We start from the raw sequence: 16,442 nt of genomic DNA on the forward strand, positions 1-16,442 counted from the left end.
AGGGTGGGGTCACATTTAGAAGAACTCAGAGGTAACAGGCCTTTCCAAGTAAGCCAGGGAAGGAGCGAGCCAGTCCTTTAGCTAAGCAGCCATGTGGACACGGCCCCCTTGCAAGCAGTGACCCTACGAGGAACGAGGGGACTGATGTAACTAGGCACAGAGACGCCCCCAGGAAACTAGCCCAGGAAGTGTGATCTCACAAGGGGCTGAGTAAAAATACAGACTGCAGGGCCTCACAGGCTGGTTGGAAGCCGGGGTTCACTGTGGGGCAGTGACCCCGGGCTCAGACAGACCCAGGCACGCCCAGGGGCAGGGGCTTCCCAACAGCTCCCCAGAGCCTGACAGGAGCTGTCAGAGACCACAGAGGACCAACATCACGCGTGGACCCAGCCAGGGCCCTCGGACTCGGCGCACCTGGCGACGAACGGCAGCCCCACCAACACCCCCACTGCTGGGATGTCACCACCGAGGAGGAGGGGCTGGAGGGACCCTGAGCTGGCACCCGCTGGCCTTCTGAGGGGCTGCACATGCTGGCTCCAGCCAGCAGGGTGGGGCCTATGAGGACCACCCCCACGTCTGAAATGCCGGTGTGTGTGAGGCAGGCTCAGCCCGTGCCATGACGGCAGGGGAGGCGGCAGAGCCATGAGCACAGGACAGAGACCAGCTCACCCACCTGGCTATGAGGTAATTGAGGGATAATCTCAAAATTGCTAGAAATAAGAACATGGGGATGGCCCAGCCGCGCCACACAGCGTTCATGTACACCTGCGGGTTTGGAGAGAAAGGGGTGGGGAAGGGGGTGGTCAGGCAGCTTGACGGTGCCGTCCAGGCCAGGCCACGGCCCTCCCCTGCCTTCTCCCGCCCCTCCCTCTCCCCCACCCCACAGCCAGGCCAGGGGGAGGCCAGGCCCCTTGGGCCCTCTGCAGCGATGAGGGTGTGCAACGTGGGGAGCCCTGGGAAGGGCTGCTTTCTGGGTAAGAGCTGCCAGTGGGACGGAGAAGCTGCTCTGGGCAGGCAGGGAGGGGCACGCCCCAGGGAGGCAGCTGCCGGACCAGGACCGGGCGAGGGGTGCGAACCCCAGGCGGAGGTCCCTGCCAGCCCCACGCGCGGCTCCTCATGCTAGAGCTCCCGGTGTCACCAGGACTCAGTCCAGCCGAACATGGGGACCGACCAGTGGCTGAGGACCTACCCTGCACCATGTGGGGCAGGGAGTGGGGCAGGGGGTTCAGGCGGGGCTGGAAGGGGGTCTGAATGGTGGGGTTCATCTCCTGTGATCAGAGGGACTAAGGCACACAGTGACCCGAAGCACAGAAGCCCGGAGAGAAGTGGAGGGTAGGCAAGACCTCCGGGGGAAAGGCGGCCCTGCCACATGGCCTGTCTTCTGCAGATGTGCAAAATGCCCGTCCCCACTCTGGGATGGGCAGCAGGCCGCGGGAGTCAGGGCAGCCCACAGGGCCCTCATGGTGGAAGCTATCTGGGGCCCCTGCAGACATGGGGCCTTCAGGAGCTATGGCCACCCGTCTCTGGCCTTGCAGCCTGGCAGCAGGTGGGCAGCCTGTGTTCCCCTCCCATTGGACAGCAGGGTCTCCCTGCACAGGGCTGGGGGCGGCCGTCACAGGACGGTTCAGGCAGGGCAGCCTGGTCCATCTTCCGTGAAGCACGTGGCAGTGCCAGCGTTCTCCCCCTTTCCCTGCTTGGCCCCCAGGCACCGTATGAGGAGCCGCCCCCCCAGTCCAGGTGCCTGGATGGAGGGAGACCCAGGTTGCCCCTGAGCAGACAGACCTCCCTGCCATTCTCTCCCTGACCGACCCAGCAAAGCAGACGATGCATGTCCACAGGCCCTGTCCAGGGAACGCCACTGTGGGGGGTCTCTGTGCAGAAAGGGGTCTGAGCTCCAGCCGCAGGCCAGCCCAGTGCCCTCACTGGTCCTTGAAACTATCCTCACAGCGGGACAGCATTACAGGCCCACTTCACAGATGGAGAAGCAGAGGCTAAGCACATCCCCAGGGTGCCCATGCAGCACGGGCCCCTGACAACCTCAGGGAGGGTGCCTGGCTGTGTGAAGAGGGCTGGTGGCACACCTGGCTGGCCCCACGGGGAGCACTCACCGTGAAGGCGATGGCGGACGTGTAGACGGAGTACCAGTCAGATAAGGCAGAGAGGTTCTTCACGAAGCTGGTGACGGGCTTGGCGCCGCGCTCTGGGGCACAGCGGACCACAGGGTCAGGCCGGTGCGCACCCAGCTCCTGGCACACCCAGGAGCCGGGCTGGCCACACCCGCCGGAGGGGGAAGCGAATGGAGCCAGGCCAGCCCCAGAGGACAGAGGCCCCCCGCCCAGGTCAGCACCCCAGGGGTTCCCACTGCCGCAGCTCGGTACTTACTTAGTCGCCTCATGTTTTCAGTTAACCTGAGAGAGAGGGGGAGAGAGGTGGGCACCAGCACTATTCCACCTGCAGCCTGCGACCAGAGCCCTCCGGAGGTCCCCACTGCTGCTCCTTAAGTCGGGGGGCCCACAGAACCTGAGCCCTGCAGGGGCGGCCTGGCCTGTCTGGCGCACTTGGGGCCGGGGAGGTCCTGGCAGCGCCTGCCTTTACTGCAGGGTGCGAGCCCCGGAGGGAGGCCTGGCAGGCACCCAGCCATCCCACATGGCACTTGTCACAAAGCACTGGCGAGGCCAGAGAGGGGACACCGCAGTGCCGCTGGCTTCCCTTGCAGCCCCACGGACCCTTCTCAGGAGGGAGGCCCTGCCCTTAGCCGGCAGGGGCCCACAGGCCACCGAGGCTGCCCCACCTCCGCGCGCTGAGTGGCTCCTCTGTCTCCACGGTGCTCTCTTCGGGCTGGAATCGGAAGTCTTCTGCATACTCCCCGAACTTCTCGTGGAGCCACCTCTGCAGTCGGGGGCACAAACCCTGGCTCCGCCGGTCTGCGGGGACAAGGCAGGGGGCCCAGTGAGGGCACGGGGCCAGGAGGGGCCCTGCAGAGCAGTGGGGGCATCTAGGGAGCAGGTGGGTGCAGGCCCAGCCAGGACTCTGGAAAGGGGCCCCCAGGCACAGACTGGATGGACTCTGCAGACCCCGTGCAGTCTCTGTGCTTGTCTCATGGGACCCCCGGGCTGCAGGTGCTGTGCAGGTAGGTCCTCAGCCCACTGTGGGGTGAGCGCCAACTTCCCTCTCTCCCCCTAACTGGGTGCACTAGTTTTCTGGGCAGTGGCTGCTTGGGGCCTGCAGACCCTGAGGAGCGGCCAAGGGGCATGTGTCGGCCCAGGTGGGCACCCCAGTGAAGGGAGTGGCCTTTGCTCACTTGTGGCCAAGACCTTTAGAAAGGAACCCACATCACAGACTCCGAAAAGCAGGATGAGCGTGTGGAGCTGAGCCCTTGTGCACATCAAGGCCTGGCCCTTCAGAAGGCAGATCGAAGAGTCGCCTGCAGGGGGCACTGTCCTGCCACATTAAGGAGTGGGACCGCGATGAAGGTGGTTACACGCCACCGACACCGACGCCCAGGGACCACGGCCAGCGAGGCTCAGGTCTGTGCACAGGCTGCCCGGGCAAGGGAAGGGGCAGAGCTGTCAGAGAGAAGGGCGAGGGCCGGGGCTCCTCACACCTCAACTGGGTGCCCACCACCAAGGGGTGGGCAGGAGCGGGCAAGCCAGTCGGTGCTATAACCTCCCTGAGGGTTAGAGCCACATGGGCAGTACGTGACCTAATGGGGGTGCCTGTGTTCCCACGGAACAGAACTTACGCACACTGAAAAGTGAAATCAGATTCTTTCGATTTTTTCCCAGCCACTTAAAAATGTAAAACATTTTTAAAAAAGGAAAGCTGTCTTGGGGCTGCAGTGTGCCGGCCCCCGGGTCCAGGTCAGCAGCCCCACTCCGCCCTGGTCGCAGGACACCATGCAACTCCCTGGGGCGCACCTGCCCCACCTCGCACGCCCTCGGAGTTCCGGGGGGCCTCCCTTCCTCCAGCACACTCCTCACCTCCCACGCAGAGCCCACCGCCCCGGGGCCATGGCTATCAGAGAGACCTCTGCTTAGGGAGGGGTCCTCAAGGATGGGGCCGTGGGGACCCAGAGTTGGGGGTCTCCCCACCCACGCTTCCCTGACACCTCCCACAGGAGCAGGACGCTCATCAGTCGCCACGCACAGCAGGGTCCGGGGGTTTCCTGTGCAGCTCCTACCTTGGATCCCGGGCTGCCAGCGTAGAGCTGAAGGGCCCAAGGAGATCATGACCTTTGGGACGCTGTAGCCGACCCTGCACCTGACCTGAGCTGCCTGCCTGCAGTTCAAGCACTGGGGGTCCCTGGGAAAGGGGCATACACATCTTCCCTCCTGGAAGGCAGGACCCTGCTCTGGTCAAGCTGGGCTCCACCTGGCAGGTGCCCTGGGACAGGCCTTGGGCCTCACTTTCCTCAGCCTTATAAGCCAAGGCCCTGCCTGTGTGACTCTTTGAGCTCCTGGCACAGGCAGGGGGCTTCCCAGGAACTGCCAGCCTGCAGGAGTAGGTCCCAGGTTTCAGGATATGAGGGTCAGGGCCCACCCTGAGTTGGTCCCCCTGATTGCCACATGGAGAATCCCCTTTCCTCCCTGCCATCGGCTGAAGGGCAATTTTAGAAAGTACAAGAGGTGGAGTAAGATAAAGAATACCACTCAGAGCAGGACTGGAGGGTGCAGAGAACAGGGTCTGTGTCTTGACCCGGGGAGGGTTGGGGCCATGCTGACCGCGTGGCCCCCAGTGCCCGTTCACCCCCTTGTCGGGACAACCAGCCTTTGGAAACATGCTGCCAGGTCAGTGGCCAAGTGGCCGATGTGACTACAACACTACTTCCCTGTGGGGAAGGTCTTCCATAGATACCATGTTGTATTTTTATGAGAAAATAAAACTGCATTTTGGTTGAATGACTTGTGTTTGCTAATGACATCTCACCAATTCACAACAGAGACAACACCCAACTCTCCCGGATGTGAGCAGGCATCCCAGGGGCAGAACCACCACCCAGCCAGCTGCCCACCGGGGCCTACCTGCTCCGTGATTGACCTGGGCCTGTCCTTTCGGAGGCTGCTGAGCTGTCTGCTCCTCGGTTCTTAAAAAGAGCGGGGAGAGGGGGCATCCTGTCAGCTGAGACACGGAGCGGGGGTGCTGGGCTGGGCAGTTCCAGCACACCCGGCAGGACAGGCAGCCTCAGCTCTCCCAGCTGGGCCCCTGGGCTCCCTGCTGCTCAGACGTCAGTCACAACAGTGGCTGGGCAGCAAAGAGCTACATTCATAAGGGGCACACTATTTTTGATTTTTTAATAACTGAATAAATAGTGTCTTGTACGCATACAGTTTTTTCCTGTTGATTTTGACACATCCTTTCCTGTTAAACTCAGAACAAGTAGCCCTTATGTCAGTGATTAATTAGCCTGCTAATGAAGAGAGACTTACCAGATAATACACGTATTCAGTAAGCACCATGCAAAGCCACAGAGCCGTAAGGGCCCCACCAGCCACGCCAGGCTCCCAGGGCTGCCCGTGCCAGCCTGCCTGGCTTCCTGTCCCCGCACCCCAGCCACACATGATTACAGCAGTCACCTGGCATTGGGGCCCTCACTGGGGTTTTCTGTCTACCTGCTGGATTCTGACCACTAACCAGACTTGCAGCTACAGTCCCTGACAGAGCCAGCCCCCAGCGGCCGGCCTGACCCCGGCCCTGGGTGCTGCCCCAGCCAGCTTGCAGCCTGCCGGGTGCTGCAGCCACCTGCCCACCTCGCTCTGCACTGGCCTGATGCTGATGCACTGTGCTGTTCCAGTGGCTCCCCGTCCAGCAGGGACCCTAGGACACGGGAAAAGCAGGCCCGAGGCTGGCCTCAGCAGGGGCTGGGGGACTCCTCCAGGACAGAGCTGCAGGGCCAGGAGCCCCTGACATGAGCAGGCTCTCGGCATCAGGACAAGTGTGATTTCACTTCAACAACCCCATGAACCATCCCCGTCTGCAGGCTCGTAACCTGTAACTAATCTGGAGCAGGAGCGGCTGCCTAACGACTGTCCAAGGCCAGGGCTGCCACCTACAGAATGGGAATTCACTGGGACAGGAGGGGGGCCCAGGGCAATCAGGAGACTCCAGCACCCTGGCTGTGTTCCCTCCACCCTGGGCAGGCGGCAAGGCCTCTGGACCAGGACGTTCCCTGAAGAACTGGGCTCTGGAAGAGAAGGCTCATCAGGGAGGCTTTAGCCTGCCCCCACCAAAGCCCGGGCCCAAGTGTGCATGGCGAGGACTCGCAGGCTTGAAAGACATGACCTTGCCTAAGCCGTGGGTGGGCTGGAGGCCGAGTGGCCGTGGGGACTCTCCCGGGCACCGTGCTTATTACTGCTTGGCTGGCACCTAATACTATCGGACGGCCACGGGCTATGTGATCTTTCCAACACAATTGCCTGCTAGGAACAAAGGGTAGTTAGATACTGACGGGCTATAAGCTGCCTTCAGACACAGAAGGCTGGAGACAGCGGTACACAGGCACGGGTGCTCCACGTGGCAGAGAATTTTACCTCCTTCATGTCACACCAAATATGGACACCATAACTGCTGTTACATGCGCTGAATGTAAAAGATGCCTGACAGCATTGCCATGGCAATGAAAGTGTAAAAAATGGAAAGGAAGTCAGAGGGCAGACAGTGTCTCAGCATATCCCAGCCCAAACACTCCTGGCCGGCGGTCCCACCACAGCTCCTGATAAGGGGGAAGTGGTCTCAGAACAACATAAAGGCTATGTGACCTCAAAAGAAAAAAAGGGGCCACTGTATTTCTAACAACTGTGGATTCTTTGACATGTTTCTGAACAACCTACACAGACGTTCAGCAATAGACCAAACGACCCTGGAGTGGAATGTGCCTGAACGGCTTTTTCTTCCTGCCCCTCAAAGGCCGGCAGGCACAGAAGCCCACCAAGGACTGTGATGCCAGGACCGAGGGCTGGATACCCCCTCGGCACCAGCCGTTCCTTGGCTGGGCACTCACGGCCACCAGGATCTGTTCCCGTCCCACACGTGTGCCGGCACAGCACAGGCCCCCATGGGGCAGGAGGGCAGAGTCTGGGACAGGGCCCTGTAAGAAGAAACATGAGGGCGGGGCCTGGGAGGGCCTGACCATCGCCCTGCAGAAGCAAAGGGCAGCCTTTCTATGCTGCTTTTGGACCCATAACCAGAGAAAGCCTTTGTCCACTAAGTAAGCTAAACCCAAGGTGACTTTCCGGGAATTTTCTCAAAAAACAAAACAGGTTTGTATAAATGTAATTACTTTGGAATCCTGCAGCTTGCCTATAGCTTGGGGCGAGGGTGGGTGTGCATGGGTGTGATGTGCATGTATGTGTTGTGCACACGTGTAAAGGGTTCCTCCACAAGCTTACCCACCATGGAAGGCCAGATGATGAGAGAGGAGGTCACCTGCATGGAACCTGCTTCTCCCCATACCTGTCTCCCTTCCGGTCTCAGTCTCCAGGGAGTTCCTAACCCCTACCCGGATGTAAAGCAGGGGAACGGCCCCTCCACGCTCCCTAGGATCCCTGGCTCCTACTTCCTCAGTCCTGGCCTGGACGCTCTTTGACTGCAACCCCCCTGCTGGTGCCCAAGCGGACCCTTGGGAGACAGATCCCTCTGCAGCCCCAGAACCGACAGAAGGCCTGACACCCAAAGGCTCTGGTGAAAAGACGAGGATTAAACCCCCAGAGTTGGGCTGGGCAGGAGGGTGGGGAACAGAAGCACAGACCCTGCAAAACCAGAGGGGCACACAGGGTCAGCACAGGCTGAGCACTGCCCAGCATCCCCAGAGAAAGTGCGGCCTCTGTGTGAGGCCTCCAGGTAAAGCCAGACACCAGGCAGGACCGTGTTCCACGGGGTGACTGCACTGTGACATGCCACAAGAGGACGGCCCTGGCTGGCAGGCTGAGGACGCACCCCACACACGGCCAAGGACCCAGGGATGCCCCCAGGCCCGGATCTCCCAGCAGGTCCTAAGTCCCACTGGCTCTACCTCTTTGCACAATTAAAGTAACTGAATCTTTGAACATTTACAGATTTTCACATAAGAAGGTTTGACACCTGGTAGAGGCCCAGGTACTGATTTCTAGTCTGGAGAAGGGTACTGGCCTCATAGGGTACGTTGAGGGTACCAGGTGTCACAAGCCTGTCTGCCATGGGGAGCCCCAGAAAACTCCAGCAGCCACAGACCTTCAGGGACAGGGTGGGGGGCCTCCACTCAAGGCTACCGGAAAGGCCACCACGATGAGGGCCCCGCAGAGCGGGCCCTTGATGGAGGAGGCCCTCCCAAAGGACTGAGCACCTGCAGTTACTCAGAGCCGAGAGCCAACCGTCAAAACCCTAGGAAGCGACGCCTGGCTACGAAGCAGGAGGCATTTCCTTTCCACCGTCTAAGCCCTGAGCTCTGTGTCAGCAGCAGTGGGGCTTCCTCCGAGCCCCTGCTGGAGCGAAGACACTCCAGGTCACAGTGACGCTCGTCCGCGGAGCCAGCTCTGGTTCAGGTGTTCCAGCGGCTTCAGGGCGCACCCCAAGCCGCAGAGAGTTGCTGGCTCCCACAGTGAGGGCCTGGGCCAGGGGGTGGCCTGACAAAAGCAGGGCCAAAGGTAGGGGTGGGGGCGGGGAGGGGGCAGTGCTGAGGGGGGGCGCGGCAGCCTCAGCTCTGGGGCCAGGCGGGAAGCCTGGATGCTGGGCCGAGGGGCAGGGAGCCTCCCTGGGGTGTATCAGGACAGGGAGGGCACAGCTCTGAGAACTTGGAAAGTTCCCTCTGGAATGAACCTTTCACTGGCATCCCAGTGAGGCAGGGGTTAAGCTCAAGTTGGCAGAGGTGTGGGGTACAGGAGAAGGCCCCTTGCACAAACAGCTCCACCCTGCAGCTGGGCTGTCTTCACCTCCAGAAACTGGGGCGGCACCTGTCAGCCACAGGGTGGGGGCGCCCTGCAGGGATGAAGGTGACGGCCCGTGGCCCGTAAACCCCAAGATCACTGTGTTGGGTGGGATGGTGCCATAGGGATGCCCAGAGTCTGGTCAGGGGTTCGGGCAGGGAAGTGTCTGAGCAGGCAGCAGGGGGCAGTGAGCATGGGAAAGCACAAAGGCAGGGTGGACAGGGCACCGGGTCCCAAGATCCTGTGTGGAGCTGGGGCATCTCAGAGCCAAGACAGTAGGACCTGAGGCTGTCCTGGCTCCTTCTTCAGTGCCCTGCGGGGCCCGGCCCCTCCTGGTCAGGGCTCTGTGCCCAGGGCCTTGCTCTGACCCCTCTGCTGTCACCCCCCACCGCCAGGACTCCGTGCCCAAGGCACCTGCAATAATCTACCCCCTGTGGTGCTGGAGTCGGGAGGGTGGCCGACTGCATGTTGCACTTCCTGCTGAGACCAGGACAGGGATGGCAGCAGATAGGCAGGCCTCCCTAGAGACGGGCATCTCCGGGGCCTGCAGGAGCCACACAGGGGACTAGGGCACTTGTCGCAGGCCACCTAGGGGTTCTGAGCAGAACCCCAGGTTCTCTGGGAACCCCTGCCCATCATGGGGCAACGCTGCCTGGTGACTGTGTGGACGGCCCCTCTGCACCTGGCCTTCAGCATTTCCTGGACCTTCTGCTCCAGCTCCATCCGCCGCTGCCGCTCCCGGTCCAGCTCCTGCCGCAGCATCTCCGAATTGGTTTCTTCTCGCAGCTTCCGGAGCTCCTCCTCTGTCAGGAAGAAAACCACAGGGCTGGTGTCTACTTGCCCCCCACTGCCCCCAACTGCACAGGTACTAAGGGAAGGCTGGGGGTCGGCGCACGTGGCCAGAGGGCCCCGTCTGCTACTCTTCCAGAGGGCAGGGGGGACCCACAGGCAGGACTATTAATTGGGCCCTTCTTACAAGGTGGGAGCAAGATCTGGGGTGAAGCGTGGATGAGGATTTCTTTACTAAAACTACGGATGCAAGATAGACACACAGAAGGCATCTCACCAAAGTGCTGTGCTGACAGAACAGGACGCCCTAGAGGGGGTTGATCCCTGGCAGCCTGGCCACCCCACAACGTCTCCTGGACACACACGCTGTGGTTCTGGGAGGCGTGAGCTGCAGAGCGGAGCCCACTAGAGGGGCAGAGCTCTGCCCAGGGCACCATGCTGGGAGTGTGTGAAAAGCATCACCAAGAAGGCACGATCTCAGTGGAGACCAGAGATGGAGAACCGAGGCCCCAGAGTCCCGGAGGAAGGGCGTGGAGCAGGCACTGGGAGCAGCCTTGCAAAGGCCCTGGGGCAGGGGGCGTGCAGAGCCTTGGGAGCCGAATGCCGCCTGGACGTGTCTTCCAGGGGGAGACGGGGCTGGTGCGGGTAGATGCTGCTTTAACTGGAGTGTGTGGTAGGCTGAGTAATGGCCCCCAAAGATGTCCAGGTCCTGACCCTGGAACCCATGTCAGTGTCACCTCACATGGGCCAAGGGGCGCTGCAGATGGGATAGTTACAGACCTGGGATGGGGGAGCAGCCTGGACCCTGAGGGTGGCCTCACGGCACCACGACTGGGTAAACTCTGTAAAAGGCAGCAGGAGGCTCAGGGAGAGGAGCGGGCCTGCAGGGCGCCCACTGCTGACTGAGGGAGGAAGGGGCAGGAGCCCAGGAACACGGGTGGCCCTGGAAAAGCCACGGCAACGGATGCCCCAGGAGCCTCCAGAAGCAGCCACCCCACCCACTGCATGACGGTGGCCCCCAGAACCCAGAGCGAACATAAGGGATTCCAGACCACTCAGTGGGGGCGTTTGTTACAGCAGCGACAGGACACTCATACAGAGCGGGACAGACGTGGGTGCACAGATCCTGATGTGTGCCTCCTGCATTTGCACAAACTGGACGCCCGTGTGACCGACAAAGCCAGCACACTTCAGGCCCCCAGGGCCACGGATCCTTCTGTGTCTCTGTCCGGCCCCATTGCCGGGGTTGCCACCCACTGGACCTCGGTGCACTTTTCAGGCTACGTATAATGGACGTGGGCTGTGTGGGTCAGCTTAGGCGGCCGCACCAAAATACCACTGACTGGGGGGCCTAAACAGGGCATTTATCTCCCACAGTTCTGGAGGCTGAAGTCCGAGACCAGAGTGCTGGCCGATTCGGTTCCTGGGTTGGGGGTACTCTGCTGGGCGGCAGACAGCCGCCTTTCGTGGTGTCCTCACATGGCAGACAGAGAGAAGGCTCTGATGTCTTCCTCCTGTCAAAAGGGCACAGATCCCACCGTGCGGGCCCGCCCTCGTGACCTCACCTAAGCTGAGCCCCTCCCCAAGGCCCCGTGCCCCAACACCATCCCACGGGGGGAGGGCTCCGACAGATGGATTCTGGGGGGCACAGACATTCCCCCGAAGCAGGGCCTGGACTCCGGCCATCTGGCTCTCAGCCAGGATGCTGTGCTGACTGGCCAGCTGGCCGGCCTTGGCCTTTCCTGGTGTGCCCACGCTGCCCTGGGCAGGCACCCTGCTCACCTTGGGGGCCATGTGCACAGTGATTCACGTTCCAGAAATTCACACACTCTTCCACATGGTTTCCGCGTGCCCTGATCACAGCTCTGCGGCTTCCCGCTAGGCCAGCTGAGCCGAGGGCGCCAGCACGCACACGCGGGTCTAGGAGGCAGACCTACACTCGTCCAGTGGGCGCCGCAGGCCAATGAAACCTCCTCCTCAGGGTCTGAAGCCCTTGAGGGATGGTCCCGACTCCCCGCTACCCAGAGGGCCCCACTGACCAGAGAGACAAACCAGGCCAGCAATTCTGGCTTATGGCAAGAAGGTTCCAGATGACTGGAACCAGCCACACGTCTCAAGAGACACAGGCAGCAGGTGGGGTAAGGATGGGGGGCTGGCCAGCCCACATTCCTGAGGATGCCGTCCTCTGGGCCCCAGGCTGGGGGCAGCTGGGGCACAGCTGGGAGCCACAGTGGGGACATAAACCATCAGGGTCAGGCCTGGCTCTGTCCTCTGGGACCACCCCAAGCGCAGTGAGGACAGGCGTCAGAGACAACCATGCACAGAGACGTGGTCAGGACTGCAGAGGGCCATGGCTCTGATCGCTGGGGAAGGACAGAAGGAGTGGAGGTCCTGGAAGGTTCCAGAGCCACTCTGTACACACGTATTTTCTGCGTCTCCCCCACAGCACACCCAGCTATCATTACTGACTAAGTGAGTCATGAAGCAGCAGAGGGCTGGCTCTCAAAGTGCCCTGATCCAGCCTGACGGGACCCTGCAGACACAGATGCTCCTGAGCTAAGTCCCTGCACCGACCTGGGCACTGGAGGTGGGGCCTGGCCAGGCTGCGGCCTGCAGGGAAGATGGGCATGGGAGAGCCCAACACAGGGCACTAGGGAAGAACCCTCTTTACCCACCACAAAAGGGGTGTGTGCGTGCGTGCGTGTGTGTGTGTGCGCGCACACGCGTGCACACACCACCCACTTTACATACACGCCTGGGCAGCTGCCATGGTGCACAAGGCCCAAGGCCACCACGAACAGCACCCCGGAGGCAGGGAGAGGCATTCCTGCAGCAGATCCAGACCAGGCCCAGGCAGTGGGGGGCGTCACCCTGACCCAAGAGGGAGGCTGCAGCCCACGCCGTCACTGCCCCTCCGAGCACTTGCTGAACGACCGAGTGGGGATGGATCTCCTCGCAGAGGCACACCCCTTGGGCCGGGGCCCAGCCCAGCTGCACCACAGTCCTTATTCTCCGTGCAGGGAAATCCTTCGCCATCCCACAAAGGCCCGCCCCACTTGGCCACCCACGAACACCTGGGGAACAGCAGCCACCTGAGCGCAGCTTCTGTGATTCTCAAGACATCCACTCTCTGTTGACAGCACTGTTGAGCGCCCAGACCACAGCGAGCCTCCTGCAGAGGCATCTGCGTGGCCCGGGGGTCCCACATACTCTTCTCAGGGACGACAAAGTCGCAGATCAAACCTGCTCTGCCTGAGACTGGCTGGGGCCTGGGCGAGACTGAATCAGGGCTGGTAAGAAGCCCGGTGGCTCCGGTCACCCTCCCCACGACAGGCCTGCGTCAGCCACCCCATAACCAGCACAGGGCAGCTTTGTGCACTAAGCACACTCTGGAGTGTGATAAAGGAGAGACCCGCCCTCTGGGGCAGCTGGGCACTAAGAGCAGGTAGTCACACGGCTGCGCGAATGTCACAACAGCCCAGGGCAGGGACACGGGCCTGCCCAGGTGGCACCGAGGTTGATTTACCAGGCAGCAGAGGGTCTCAGGACCAGGCTGAGGGTCATCTGAGAACTCCTCCACCCAGAGGTCGGCTCCATGCATGGCCTGTGCTGACCAGGTCCAGGTGATGGATCACAGACTACCGGGACCATGGGGCTGACAGGCTAAGACCTGGCAAAATGGCAATTCCTGCAGGAAAAGCCATGTTTGCTCAAGTCCCAAAGGCACTCTTGAGACCTAGGTGCGTGACCACGTAATTCACCAAACCAGGGGGGAGTACTGGAGGCCGGGTGAGAGCCAGAACCCCCATGAGGTCTGACCAGCGGCCAGGCTGCAGGCAGGCCTCCACTGCCTCTCCCTGCCAGCCACACTGAGACCCTCGCTGGCCTGGAACATTCTGAGTAGGGCGGGAGGTGCTCAAGGTGACCCAGCAGTTTCCTTTCCTGTCCTTGCTGCCTCACCAGACCTGGAGATACCGGGCAGAGCCTGAGACCCCAAAATTCAGGCCAAAGTCAGCACGCCGGCCCCAGAAGCGGACCAGCCTGCGGCAGCAGCTGTACAGCTAAGCAGGGCACCTGTCCAGACAGCACACAGTGGGAGGTGGAGAGCACGGACCCTCCTGCGGGGCAGGCGGCCCAGGGGGACAGGAGGCGCCTGCGGCCCCGGGCCCCACCTCCCACCAGAGAGTCCCTGACTAGCCAGGGAAAAACAAACGCAGGCTTGCCAAGTACCGGGGCCCACACACTCGGTCAATACTTGGAGAGCGCAGAGGCTTGCTGCGCTTCTGCGCCTACTGGGATCCGCCTGCTCTGGGCACCTGCAACTCGGTGCCCTGCCCAAGCCCTCCTACCAAAGGCCCTTGGGAGAGGCCATGGTTTCCTCCAGAGACGCCCTGTCCTGAGGTGAGGCAGGGTGCCCTTGCACGGTTTCTCTAAAGACCGAGGCGTCCTGACCCACTGAACTGGGAGCCTCCCTAGGGGCACAGAACAGGCTCTGTACAGGGGCTCGCAAAGAAGGGATGGGGGAGCCTCCGCCTAGGGGGCTGCTCCTCGGCCCTCACGGCAGCCAGCCTGACTCACAGCGGAGGGGACCTGGGCCAGGCGCTGAGGGCTGGGACCCATACACGTGGGGACCCCTCCTCTGAGCACCCAAACCCGTCTGTCCTGCACCCACCTGGCCCCCAGCTCCTCTCACACCTTCCAATCCAGCTCCAAACAGCAGCCCGAGGTTCCTCGGAAAGCCGTGCCACTGTCCTGCCTAAAACTCAGCAGGAGCCCCCCACCCCATGGGCCCCCCAGTTTTGCCTCTCCCTGCTTAGTCCTGCATCTTTGCTCTTTGGTTTCAAACCACAGTGACCTTCCTTTAGGTCCTCAAATACCCATGGCCTGATCCTGCCCCAGGGCCTTTGCACATGGTGCTGTCCCTCAACTTCACAGTCTCAGACACCATTTTCCCTGAGTGACCTCTGAGACACTGCCCCAAATCTAACCTAGCTTTTTGTCATTTTCTCCAGTGGGTCTTGCTCCTTCCTCCTGGGGACAGTACTGGTCCTCCTCGGGGCAATGGAGGGGATTCCCGGAGGTGACGCCGGTCCACAGAGATGGGTTCAGCAATCACCACCCCTGGGGAAAATGCCTCTACATCTAATTCAGCTGCAGAGGCCCCTGACTCAGGCCCACGATCCCCTGCAGGCCCCAGAGGGAGGCCCCGTCTGCTTTACCGTCTGTGGCAGCCCTAGTGAAGATGCCTGGCTCAAGAAGCCGGTAAGAGGCGGTGAGCAGGCCCTGAGCCCAGGGAGGGGCGGGGGGGGCGGGGGATGACACAGGAACTTCCCATGCAGCCCACGCAGTGGCAAGAACAGAGGTGCTAAGCTCAAGGCACGACCAGGACTGGCCCCAAACTGGAGACAGGGCACCAGCTGTGGGGAGGGGCTGCGGTGGGAATCCCACAAACAGTGCCAGGCGTGAGTGGCTGGACTGCCCCGACATGGGGCACAAGCATTGGAAGGATGTCTGTAACCTGTCCAGTGGGCACGCTAGCCCCTGTGTTTCAGGCAAGTCTCCCAGCCACATACCAGGGATCTGGGGACACTGGCCCTCAGGACTCCACAGGCCAGGAGGCCCCATCTGTGATGTCCCTCGTATACACAGCATTGCTGAGAAGTAGCGGGGGGCTCTGGCGATCGGGGGTCCACAGACCTGACGTGTAACCAGCCGAGAGGCCCCAGCCTCCACAGGGAATGCTCCCTGACCCCACACTGGGCCCCAGCCTCCTGTCCCAGTAGGCCGCCTGCTCACATGCCTTCGTCAGCACTCACTGGACAAGCATCATGATGCCCCAGGCCCTGTCAAAGTGGGACACTGCCGTGACAAAGAGGACACCCAGTGGGTTCCCAGAACACATGGCGTGTGTGAACGGGCCCCATGGGGCCAACTGGGCCAAGGTTCCCTGCTGGGTCCTGGGCCCTAGGGAGGCAGATCTCCTGTTCCGACGCAGGTGGGGCCCTGGCACCCTCTTTCAAGAGAACCTGCCCACCAGTGGTGGGAGCAGAGCCCTGACTGCCTCCTGGGCGCCTGCACCGTGCTGCTCAGCCCTCGCCCAGGGGGCCCACTTCTGAGCCACCCGGCCCTGTCTGCAGGGAGCCTAGCACACAGCATATGCTCAGCAGAGGCTCGGTGGACAAGCAGCCGAATGGACCCCGCAGGAAGCCTCTGCAGAGACCTGTCCGCCAGGTGCTCCTGGGGTCAGCTGCCTGAAGTGGAGTGGGTCCCGCCCGCGGGGAGCAGCCCCAGCTCGGCAGGGCCTCCGGCACCAGCCCGGCCCTGCCTCCCTGGGACCCACTTGGGCCGATTTGCAGAGACAGGGAGCTTCCCGTGGGCATGGGGGCAGCTTGTGTGGGGGAGAAGGAGGTGAGAATTTCTCCTGTCTAGGCCATGCTTCTGGGAGCAAGGTGGGGTCTTCTGGTGCTTTCCCACCTGCTCCTCTGAACCCCCACACCCGCATGCACCCCAGCTCCTCTGTGACTCTTGGCTCTAACTGGAAGTCAAGGCAGCCCCGGGCGTGGCCACCTGTGCCCTGAGAGATCAAGCACTCCGGCCCCTCCAGGGTGTCAGCAGGAGGCCATGTCTGCCCTCATGCAGCCATCCGGAACTCCCTCGCTGTGTCACTGACCCATCAACAGTGAAGGTGCAGCCAGGCCAGCCCCAGGGCCAGATGTGAGCACACCTGCTGTCCGTGACCTCTGTGATGCGCTGGGC

The 16,442-nt window shown here is 61.9% G+C and overlaps 1 protein-coding gene across 4 annotated transcripts in view; it reads right to left on the minus strand.

Annotated features, from left to right (window-relative positions):
* The window catches only part of GRAMD4 (GRAM domain containing 4), a 75,193-nt gene that overhangs the window by 9,338 nt on the left and 49,413 nt on the right, over positions 1–16,442 (minus strand). For all 4 annotated transcript variants that reach the window (XM_057508428.1, XM_057508427.1, XM_036906607.2 and 1 more), the window contains 6 exons: positions 9,580–9,700; positions 5,022–5,083; positions 2,792–2,924; positions 2,383–2,408; positions 2,109–2,200; positions 674–765 (listed from right to left, as the gene is read on the minus strand). In XM_057508428.1, coding sequence (XP_057364411.1) covers positions 674–765; positions 2,109–2,200; positions 2,383–2,408; positions 2,792–2,924; positions 5,022–5,083; positions 9,580–9,659 — 485 coding nt within the window. In that variant the 5' untranslated portion in view covers positions 9,660–9,700. The remainder of the gene's footprint in view (positions 1–673; positions 766–2,108; positions 2,201–2,382; positions 2,409–2,791; positions 2,925–5,021; positions 5,084–9,579; positions 9,701–16,442) is intronic.

Source organism: Manis pentadactyla, chromosome 10 (genome assembly GCF_030020395.1).
Source record: "Manis pentadactyla isolate mManPen7 chromosome 10, mManPen7.hap1, whole genome shotgun sequence".
In the NCBI taxonomy this organism is placed as follows: domain Eukaryota; kingdom Metazoa; phylum Chordata; class Mammalia; order Pholidota; family Manidae; genus Manis; species Manis pentadactyla.